The 12136-nt window shown below is 38.7% G+C and overlaps 1 protein-coding gene across 1 annotated transcript in view; it reads right to left on the minus strand.

Annotated features, from left to right (window-relative positions):
• Nucleotides 1-12136, minus strand: part of waplb (WAPL cohesin release factor b) — a 71725-nt gene that overhangs the window by 13107 nt on the left and 46482 nt on the right. The window contains exons 8-14 of the mRNA XM_079801129.1: nucleotides 8727-8863; nucleotides 8523-8634; nucleotides 8200-8427; nucleotides 6879-6990; nucleotides 6591-6688; nucleotides 4860-4936; nucleotides 172-344 (exon numbers count right to left, since the gene is read on the minus strand). Coding sequence (XP_079657255.1) covers nucleotides 172-344; nucleotides 4860-4936; nucleotides 6591-6688; nucleotides 6879-6990; nucleotides 8200-8427; nucleotides 8523-8634; nucleotides 8727-8863 — 937 coding nt within the window. The remainder of the gene's footprint in view (nucleotides 1-171; nucleotides 345-4859; nucleotides 4937-6590; nucleotides 6689-6878; nucleotides 6991-8199; nucleotides 8428-8522; nucleotides 8635-8726; nucleotides 8864-12136) is intronic.

Raw genomic sequence — 12136 nt, forward strand, 5'->3', positions numbered from 1 at the left:
GGAAATGGATGACAATGTTCATTTTTGTGTCACTTACTTTAAGAGTACCTTGTAGCTTGGCAAATTACAGTTTCAACTTGGCTTTTTCAACACTGTTACATTTATAAAGCATTCCTTCACTGTCAAAAGTGGACAGTTTGTTTTGTTAAACATTCTGGTCTTTTTACTTACCGTTATCATGTGTGAGATTTAACAGGACTCCAATGATGGCTCGCATACAGTCTTCTACGGCTTTCCCCACATTGCTGTTGCTGCAGTAGGGCAGCGGCGTGCCTGACGAGCACAGGCCTCTGTTCACCTCTCGACTGTACCTCTGGATCATCTCCTCACAGTGCCATAACGCCCTAAAAACATAGAAAATTGAAGACGTCATGTACGTTCAAATAATTATTGCAAATTATTGTTTTAATTTTCAAAAACATTTTAAAAAGGTACAGTTCACCAATTTTATCACACAAAAGTTAATATAACTTATAACAGAAGTCTTGAAATACGTAGTGCATAAGTCAAATAGTTTTTATGGTGTTTTTAACTCATTTCATTGCATGAACAAGCACAGCATGAACATTCTTTTAAATATCTTCTTTTGTGTTCCATAAAAGAAAATCAGTTATATGGGTTCAGAACAACAAGAGAAATTAATTTACTCAAAAATGTGTACATTTTTGGTTAAGGTATTGACTCTCTGGTGGGTTGCAGGCCTGTTCTGATAGCTTCAGAAGAGCAAGGAAAAACAATGATAAATGCAAATGATAAAATGCAGCTAACTCTAAAATTGTGCATAGTTAGGAGAGTAAAAAAAAAAAAAAAACAAGAAAAAAAAAAGAGCATTATACTGTGAAAGGGAGGATGGAACTAAAAAGTTGTAAATCCAATAAAACGCCGTCATTTGGTAGAAGTTAGTTAAATTAGACATGCCAAGATGGATTGGTTGCATGATGCCCTCATTCTCAAAAAACATGAATAAAACTATGCAGACTAAAAGAAAATTATGACTGCCTACATTCAATGCATTTACAGGGTCATGAAATAGTAAAAGTATTTGTGTTGAACATAATAAAAAAAACTATGTTAGCATCTGTTGATTTTAATTGTAGGAGAAAACTCTTTCATTTCACGCTGTGTTTTAGTTTTCAGGGTTTAAAATCTTTATCGTGTCAATGTCACAGGATATGATGTTTTCTAACACCTATATATATCGTCTGTGTCTCATAATTATTCATGAGACGGTTTCTCCTTATCGTATATGATGACAGTTCGCTTAATTATTCACAACTGCACGTGATGCTTTCCTATGACATGCTGTGAGAAGATGTGTTTTTGCTTTTCAAGAGTTTCTGCGTGGTACAAATTCTCTTCCAATGAGCCAGAGTCTCTGAAACGGAATTGATCTGCACCTTGAGTGTAAATGGTCTTTAGAGCTCCTTAACATAACTGCTTGAATAAAGCTGAAAAATCTCATATGTATACTTTTGATGAAAGCAGTTTTATGATATACACTATATTGCCAAAAGTATTGGGACACCCCTCCAAATCATTGAATTCAGGTAGGTTGCCACCTGTGTAATAAGTCCATTCGTGGAATTTCCTCACTACTAAATATTCCACAGTCAACTGTTAGTGGTATTATAAAGTGGGAACAGTAGCATCTCAGCCACGAAGCAGTAGGCCACGTAAAAATAATAATAATTTTTTTTTTTAATTAACAGAGTGGGTTCAGCGTATGCTGAGGCATCCAGTGCGCAGAAGTCACCAACTTTCTGCAGAGTCAATAGCTACAGACCTCCAAACTTCATGTGGCCTTCAGATTAGCTCAAGAACAGTGTGTAGAGAGCTTCATGGAATGGGTCTCCATGGCCGAGCAGAGCAGTGCAATGCATCGGGTGAAGTGCCACTGGACTCTAGAGCAGAGGAGAGGTGTTCTCTGGAGTGACAAATCACACTTCTCTGTATGGCAATCCGATGGACGAGTCTGGGTTTGGCAGTTGCCAGGAGAACAGCACTTGCCTGACTGCGTTGTGCCAAGTGTAAAGTTTGGTGGAGAGGGGATTATGGTGTGGGTTGTTTTTCAGGGGTTGGACTTGGCCCCTTAGTTCCAGTGAAAATAACTCTTAATGCCTCAGCATACCAAGACATTTTGGACAATTTAATGCTCCCATCTTTGTGGGAGCAGTTTGGGGATGGTCCCTTCCTGTTCCAACATGACTGCACAACAGTGCACAAAGCAAGGTCCATAAAGACATGGATGAGCGAGTTTGGTGTGGAGAAAATTGACTGGCTTGCACAGAGTCCAGACCTCAACCCGATAGAACACCTTTGGTATGAATTAGAGCGGTGACTGTGAGCCAGGCCTTCTCATCCAACATCAGTACATGACCTCACAAATGCACTTCTAGAAGAATGGTCAAAAATTCCCATAAACGCACTCCTAAACCTTGTGGAAAGCGTTCACAGAAGAGTTGAAGCTGTTAAAGCTGCAAAGGGTAAAATTAAACCCTACAGATCAAGAAAGTTCATGTGCATGTAAAGGTAGTCGTCCCAAAACTTTTGGCAATATAGTGTATGTATGCATTTGTGCAATTTACGCTGACCTTACAAAACCATGTATAATATGTAGTTTCATGACCCTTTACAACTTGGCACTGTGAAGGACAAAATCTGTGTCCTGTAGAAAAACCAGCTGAGAAACACTACTTTAAGGACCCTTGCAAACTACATGTACTGCAAGCACAAAAATAACTGCTCTCTATAAATGAAATGATAATGTATAGTCTTTCGCAGGGCATCAAAAGCCTCTTAGTGTACCCTGACACAGAGACATCACATTAGAACATTTTTAACTCTAACTCTAAATCTCGCCCTACAAGTGCTCCATCAGCATTTAAATAATGGCCATTGAGAGTAACACTCGAGATGGAAAAACAGCCTGCAGCATCCTAATGGATCACATTTAAACCACAGCCAAGGTCAGCAGACACTAACACAAGCTGCATTAGCTTTCTCTAGAGGGGGAAACTTAGCTCTTCCTCTCTATTAGTGCCCAAGACGTGTGTGAGTGAGATAGCAACAGAGAGACAGTCAGCAACCACAGCACAAGCACTACAGTACGACCAGCTTCATGCAAAATGCCACTAATGCGCTTAGCATAATGAGAGGTCATTAGCGAGCGAGATGGGAAATGGAGGTAGAGGTTCATGTATTAATATATTAGCGGGGTCATTATTAATGCAGGCCTGCCGTACTCTCTAATTGAATTAGAGCCAGCTGAACGAGCTCTTCCAAAAGTGTGTGTGTGAGCCGACTTTGTTGACTCATCTAGATCCTCTTCATAGTCCTGAGCACCCGTGTTTAGTTCGCTGTGCACTCTCCGAAGGGTCTGACCCCGTCTAGAGAGCTGGGCCATGAGCTCATAATTACATTAGCAGTGGAAGAGAGGCCAGACTGCCTCAAGCAGACAAGTATGAGCTAGATTTACCATAACAGACACTTAAATATGCTTTATATATAAAATGTGAGTGGTACTTGCCCATGTAAAAGTCGAATGCCAGGGCGTTGCTTCATGGCTGTTTTTTTGAGTAGTGTGTTGCTATCTGGCTGCTAGTGTGAATTCTTACTGGCCCCAAATCGAAAGAGCCTTCACATCTCTGTGACATTATGGTCTCTAGATATGGCTTTGCTTCCCTCTTTCAATGCAAGTCTAAATAACTTTTTACCTGTTTTATCATCTTCCAGACAAGAATTCTGATTGCTTAGAAAGTATGAGCACCATATGAAGTATCATTCATGTCTGTAGCACAAAAAGTGTTGGGAGAACCACATGCTGAGGATAATGGAGATAAAAATATCAATTCAAAATTGAATTTCTGAAACCAAGGCCAGGAGGGAAAAAAAAAACCCTTTCATAACACCTCTTGTGAAAGGCACAATCATAAAAGTAGTCAATATGACTCATGCGCAAGGTGGACCTTTTTCATAGGATGTGGTAAAGCATTTTGCATTTAGCAAAGATTTATAATATATATATATATATACACCGCTTTCATCAAACTTAACGTAATTATGTACGCTATACGTAAATATGTACACTACCCTTAGTATTAACTGCTGAAATTGGGGTTTTAATACAGCTGTCACAACTATCCCTTTTGGAAAGCAATAATGGATTTTTTTTTCTTTTGCTGTTGGAGGAAAATTGTTGCCATGTAACTCTATAGATGCAACTCTAGAGGTTTAAACAGTAAAGGAAATGTGCAAACAGATCAAAAGCCTTCTGAAGCTATAGCTTTGTATGAGGAGTATTCAACGATAATCGGACTACTTTCAGTTCATATTCAAATACAGTTGTGTGATGTCAGATCCAGATGGACTTGCTTTATGGTGCTTGAGCGCTCCTGATATCTGTATACTTTCATTTATGCAGCATTTGGAATGACATTGAGTAAAAGACAATTGTCATTTATGGGCTAACTATCCTTTTAAGTGCTCTGAAGTTGGACACTTCAGACAGTATGCAACTCTTGTTAATGTTTGAAATGATTGGTCTCTTTAAGAAAGAAATGTCAGCATGGCTTGAGCTGTATCAGAGGGTGTTCTCTGGCACAGCAGCTCTGCGCTTATGGTCTTGGCAGCTGGTGCTGTTGATAAAGTGTTCCTGTTGCTGTTGGGGTTGTTAATGAGTCTGGAGGCTGTCTGCTGTAATGAGGAAAGCTAGCACAAAGTGCACGGTTAACCTGCACCCTGCCTGACTGAACAGTACCAGGGTCTTACTGCCAAAAAAAGTCAGGAAAACATGACAAGAGTACTGCTACATTACCGTAAAACCACAGCTAGACTGCTGAACAACTGCATTTAGCACTTACTTCGCTGAAGACACTATGAGTTGAGAGTCCTTGTATGCAATCAGGTAGGCCTGGTTTTCTGGATTGTGAACAGTTACCTGTATCAAAGAAACATATAAAAAATGTGTATTAAAAAAAAAAACTCTTAAATTGTCCCAGTAGAGATAGATAAGTGCATCTGACTCCATTGGTCAATGTACAGTAGGTTAATATCAAGGTTAATGCAGTCTGTTTATCCCTCAGAGAAATCTACTGACTCATTTAGCCAACCAGTACAATAACCTACATTCCCTCACAAAAAGATAGCATTAGACATCTAAAGTTTTAAAAGATATAGTAAAGGATTTAATTGTTACACATGATCAGAATCTTATAAAATCACAGTATGTGTAATATTATGGTAACAGAAAAAGTTTGGGGCTGAAAATATTTGATCAAAAGTATTATTGCAATTTAAACTTAATTTTCTTTACTCCAGTCTTCAATGTCACATGATTCTTTACAAAGAATCAATCATTCTAATATGTTGATTTGGTGCATAAAGAAACACTTATTATTACAAATGAGAAACATTTCAAGAGAGTGTGCACACTCTACCAAAGACGAAGTCTTAAAATGCGAGATAATATCAATCCTTTATTGAAAAAAGGGCAAACGTTTTGGTCACATGCAAACTGCCAATGCCAAGTTTACAAATGTAAAGTGCAGGAGCCATCTTAATTTAAGGAGTCACATGGTTACATTGATGGCATGATCAACCAGTGTAGTGTGTACAGAGTAGACTCTCTTGAAATGTTTTACTATTTGGAATTTTTTGTCTATGCACCTCATATGAACTAGTTTAAAAGGTGCGATGAGTTCCTGACCATTCCTCCGTTAATACAAATGTTGAAAACAGTTCATATTTTTTGAGGAAACTGATGTATTTTTTTTTTCAGGATTCTTTGATGAACAGCATGTAAAAAAACAGCACTTTTTTAACATTTTAAATGTTTTTACTGTCATGTTTGATCAATTTAATGCATAATTGCGGATAAAAGTAAAAGTTGTAATGTATTTCAACAACAACATCTTACTGACCTCAAACTTTTGAACTGTAGTGTATATCACAACATCTTTGGAAAGTAATGTGAAAGCATATTATTTTATTCTGTTAATGCTGCAAAGTGAATTTTAATCGAAATCTGTGCATAAGCATGATAATGGGGTTTGCCTGTTCAAGGAGAAACAGCCTGAATCGCAACATTACATATGCATAACAATTAATGTTTAAGGACCAAATTTACTAACAGCTGCGCCAGCCCAAACCCTTTTTTTGGTGTTAAAAAAAACTACTGTCAGGATTTACTAAAGACACTCTGAAAGGCTGAAAAGGTGTGGACATTGTTATTTTTGCGGCTGACATATTTGTAGGAGTTTCCCTTTCAGCCGCAAAATTCATAGGAGGAGAGTTTTAAGTGAATCACGCGAGGTGATTTACAAAAGTTTGCGCTCAACAATTTACTGGTGTTTGCGCCATTTACCGCCCCAAAAAACGCGTCAAACCAGATGCTAACGGGTAGATTGCGCTGGTCATTATGGAAATTATATGGCTGTGTCTGTTCATTAATTTGCGCGTCGTCAGTAGATCACGTGCAGAACTGTCCACTCCCATCAGCGCGTTTCTGGAATTGCACTCACGCCAATTTGCCCTGTTTAGAAAACCTGGCCCTGAGAATCACAACTCGAAAGTGTGATGAGTATCAGACTTACACTTTCTAGAACACGGAGACATCTCTCAGCCCCCCACAATGACGCCACAAGGTTCTCCTTATCATCCTCTCGGCTCAGGTTCTCCACACACTCTTTAACTGAGGAAACAAACACGTACAAACTCACTGTTAAAACCATCTTATTCTAAAACGCATGTGTCTGAAGCTGGGGATGGCCATCATTTAATACAATATTAAACATCTCTCTGCTCTTCAGTATATTAAATAACTAATAATAAACAGATCTCTAATACTATACGGGTCAAAATAAACAGTAAAAGCAGAATACCTTTATCTACAATGTGGTCCAGGCCTCCCAAAAGCCGGAGTTCTTCTTTAAACCAATCCCCCGCTCTCTTCGACGTTAACGACAACAACGTCTCCATGGCTAAATGTCCCGTCTGTCAAGAAAAAGACAATGCAAAATCAGTCTGAAAGACATTATCAAAAAATACATTCAGCTATAATGACTCCATTATGCAAATGTAAAAGTTCTATTTGCTGAACAGAACATTAAAACAAATGTAAATGGAGGGCGCGACATGCAAAGAAACACGACTTGATAAAAGTTAGTCAGGCTTATGACTCAAGCAAAAACAAATAATAACAGTTTAATAAAGGGTGTTTTGAATTCATTTATGAATTTAAAGATGACATCTTGAAGAGGCTTTGATCATGCTGTGCTTTAGTGTGCTAACAGTAGGCGTTCACACACACGATTTGTGTATTTTTAATTGCTGGCCTATGTGCACATGCTCCAGACGGATGTCTTTGACAAGTGAGTCATGTCTCAGGTTTTTTTACGTCAGCATTTTCAAAAACAGCATGTAAAGTAAGAACAACAACTTTTAAAATCCTTGGATTCTATTTATTTCTGATGTGTTCCACCCAGCTGTTTTTGAAATCATCCTGTGAGAACAGCTTACAAAAACTAGACTGTCAGCAGCATGCTAAACCTTCTCCAAGAAAGTCCATAATTTCACCCTCTTTAAAGCTAAATATTTTTGTGACATGTTCAACAATAAAGTCCATTTCAAATTCAAATCAGTTGTGAATCAGTCAATAAATGAATCGGTTCATAATAATCAGCACAGTGAACCAAATCAACCGACTCACTGATTGATTCCGGTGTCAAGATTTTCTGTGAATACAAATTACATGCGTGTCAGTTTGTCAGGCTCCAGAAGATATTTTTAGCATGATTGCATCTTTTTTGAAGCGTACAAACTCTACATTTGTTATAATTGGGAAAATACAACAACCAGTATGGATTTTGGATTTTGAATGACATGAGGGTGTGTAAAAAGTGAACTATCTTTAACACAGAGACTAGTGTTAAGACAGACAACCCACCAAATAATAGATTTTGAAGACATCTCTAGAATGCACAATCCAAGCTCTGAAGTGTATCCACTAGAGGGAGCAGAAACTGAACCTTTCTGAAAACCCCAACTGAACACAATCTCCCATCCGCATGGTTTATCACACAAGCAGAATAATAAAAAGTGCAAATCCTGAACAGGAAAGTTTGCAAGATGGAAACAAACAGACGGCTGCACTGCTAGAGAAACATTGCCCAACAAACAAGGACAAGCTGATCTCAAGCTTACCGTGATATTCTCCAAGTCGAGATGCTTATTGTGGACGGTTTCACAGAGTTTGCGAATCTTTTCTTTCACTTTGTTCATCTCTTTTGTCGTCAGCTGATCAGCAATGGATTTGTCCAGTTCTAATTCCAGTAAACGAATCATTAGATCCAAACTGGCCCGATCCAGGTCCATATTCAAACGGTCTCGGCTGAGAATGTACATAAGAGAGGCCGTACACAGAGCTAGATTCTGAGGAAGGGACAAGGACAACAAAGTGGAACCCATTAAATGTAAAACATCAGCAAGTAAAGATTTTAGAAGAGTCGAAACGTCTTTGGACTTACTGAATGTTGAGGTGCATCATTAAGAGTTTTAAAGACCTGAGCCACTTTCCCACGAGCCCTCAGGTGCATCCTGAAACCGGGCATGGCACACCGAGTGGCCAAACTAATAACACTGCACACAAATGCAACAGGACTGTAATGAGCAAACATTAGGTCATAGCTTAAACAATGGTCAGAATGTACACTGAGGAATGTTTTCTGCACCTAAGGCAGCGTGTGTTAAGGGGTTGACCAGTCTTCAGACCAGTGGCAAGATACTCAAAGTCATCGGTGAACTCCTGATTCTCGCCAAACTCCACCACATCATTGAAGTGCTTCACGTGCTGGACAACGGTGTACAACTGCAGAGAAGAAAAAAAGCATGTTGCTGGAGCTGAGGTATATGGGTTTTGCTGACCTTCATCATTTTGGTTGCAATTGAAAACCATTATATGATGAAAAATCCTGGAATGTTTTCCTCCAAAAACGCAATTTCTTTTTGACTGAAGAAAGACATGAACATCTTGGATGAGATGGGGGTGAGTAAAATATCAGGAAATTTTAATTTTGGAGTGAACTAATCCTTTAACGATACAGACGGCAGCAGGTTTATTGCGGTCTACAGACTTAATGCTCAGAAATAATATACTCATACACATTTGGTCTTCGCCTAACTGTTTAAAGGGTTAGTTCACCCAAAAATGAAAATTCTGCTATTAATTACTCACCCTCATGTCGTTCGACACCCGTAAGACCTCCGTTCATCTTCGGAACACAAATGAAGATATTTTAGTTGAAAGCTGATGGCTGAGAAAGGCTTCAGATTGGCCTCCATTGGCATTCAGTACATTAATACTCCCAAGACCCATAAAAGGCACTTAAAACGTTGTTACAAAGTCATCTCACCACAGTGGCTCTACAATAATTTTACGATGCGACGACAATAGTTTTTGTGCGCAAAAAAAAAATCAAAATAACACTTTTATCCAACTTGTATTGTCTTCCGTGTGTGCCTCCACGACGCATGCGCGAGAATATGACGTAGCGAAAGCGTTCGGGAATCCATGAAATGCACACTTAAGCCCCATTTTGAGAACTACGCTGAGACCTAAAGCACGATCAATGTAGACTCCAACAGCTTAGATACGCTCGTCTTCCTCTGCTTGTAAACAAATCCCTTCTGGGTCATGTGTCCGAGCGCCGGATCTGCGTCATATTCTCGCGCATGCGTCGTGGAGGCACACACGGAAGACAATACAAGTTGGATAAAGGTGTTATTTTGATTTGTTATTTTGCGCACAAAAACTATTGTCGTCGCATCGTAAAATTATTGTAGAGCCACTGTGGTGAGATGGACTTTGTAACGACGTTTTAAGTGCCTTTTATGGGTCTTGGGAGTATTAATGTACTGAATGCCAATGGAGGCCTATCTGAAGCCTTTCTCAGCCATCAGCTTTCAACAAAAATATCTTCATTTGTGTTCCGAATATGAACGGAGGTCTTACGGGTGTCAAACGACATGAGGGTGAGTAATTAATGACAGAATTTTCATTTTTGGGTGAACTAACCCTTTAAGTTCAGTTAAGACATAACCAACTGTGTTTATGTGAATGCTCTAAACCGTTTTTGTTTTTTTACATGACTGTGTATTTGACCATCCAAGCGCAAAAAGCAGTGCTCTTTTTAGCATCATGCAGGTCCCATTTTTTTCATTCATGCATCACTCTAAAGTGTAAATAACGATACACTTTATATCATCCCAACTTTATATATCATCATACTGCAACAATTATCCAACAGTTTTGTTTAATGTCATCAGTTAATTAACACTATTTACACACTTATGTTCTGCATTATATTTTTCCGAAAGGCTAGTTTTAATTTTGTCAAAAGTATAGGTACTTCAGTATCAAGTTGATACTAAAATAAAATGCATGAATGCAATGGCCAATCAGAGCAGTTTAAGTTATCGGAATGCATGCAATACTGCTTAAAACCTTGGAGTTTTTGTTTAATGCAAAATCAGTTCTGCACGCTTGCAAATCTTTCCATTATAGCGGTGTAGATGCAATGCAAATAATTGATTCATTGTGCAGTGTAAACAGCTTTTTTTATTATTATTATTAAAATGTGAGCTTTCAAAAGAGTGCAGAGCTCAGCCAGTGAGCTTGAGCTAAACTTACATGATTGACAGCTTCAATGATTATAAAGGGAGCACGCTTTGCTTGCTTTCTGTATAGAACCCATTCACAATTTTGATACGTTTTATTTTGTATTCTGCTAAGTGCAAAGCAAAATTTCTGAACTGACAACTATTTAAATGCAAGACTGAATCCGAAACTGTGATAACCATTGCAATGAATGGGACAACAAATTCTGGCACTGTATGTGAAAATAAATCTGTGCATTTGGTCTTGGAGTGTAAACGCAAACAAATAGACTTGTTCTATTACATGTAATGTGTTTCTTTGTACTTGATCAAGGCAGTGTTTACTTATCAATATTTGAGAACCAATTTTAATGGAATTGGTACACTACAGAAATTTTGGAATCATAACACTAGCTACTTCAACACGGTCATATTAAATATAATAAATAAACTGTTGTCTGGAGAAGATGAAGATTTGTTCTACATGGCGCATGCAAAGAAATGTAATCTCACAAGTCCAGTATTGCATGTTATGCTTCATTATGCGCCGATAATGCAGGCATACAAGCTAATAGAAAGATCCCAAATCAGCACTCTCTTATAACTCTGATTTGGGGCCTGAAAACTGCCTAATGCTGCGTTCCAGGCAGGTTTTTGAGCCCGTAAATTACAACTTCAAACCACGACTCATGACTTTATAGCGTTCCAGGCAAAGTCACGCCAAACTGCCTGAGCACAAGGAATTGTGTGGTAGTTTGATGTAAACAAAGCGTGGCGGACCGTATGGGGTGCATGCTCATTTACATTCATTTCTATCGCCAAAGGTGCTTACTCCTTGCTTATTTGAGGGAAACGGAGGAGAAAAATAGCGCGGACAGCAAGAAAAGCTGTTATACCTTTTATTTTACGTTATTTGTATATTTGTTTCATAAACACTGCATCCGTAGGGGCTGCCATTGTTGCTTCGCGGGCCATGTGACGTCAAAACTCGTAACTGGGAGTACATCGATCTAGTACGAGTTCACGGGTGGGAAGTCACGGGTTTGGCTGCCGTTCCAGTCCACTTTCACGGGTAGAAGGTTGGAAAAACACGGGTTACGGGCTGCCTGGAACACGGCATAAATGTAGAACAATCCAAACAGCTTACAACTTTTAGATGAAACCTAAAGCATTCATTCAGTGAGTGGGCAGAGTAAGAGGTGAGGGTTGTACCGTAGGTGGGCTTGAACACCTTTCCAACTGTTTAACACCCACAGTTAGGGCTGGGCGATATGGCCTTTAAAAAAAAATCCTGATTTACGATTTAAATATTTTTTTCCCCTCCTACTTAAAATCTATCTGCAGATGACAAAGAAATTGTTCAAAACAAGTTACTTTTTTTCTTTTTGCGGCTTGGTGGGGTCCAAAACTTTTAGCACGTGAATAAACTAGTCAAAGGTTTATGAATTGATATGCAGATAAAATTAACTTTTAATAACAACAGTAA

This window comes from Gobio gobio, assembly GCF_949357685.1.
Source record: "Gobio gobio genome assembly, chromosome: 20".
Classification (NCBI taxonomy): Eukaryota; Metazoa; Chordata; class Actinopteri; order Cypriniformes; family Gobionidae; genus Gobio; species Gobio gobio.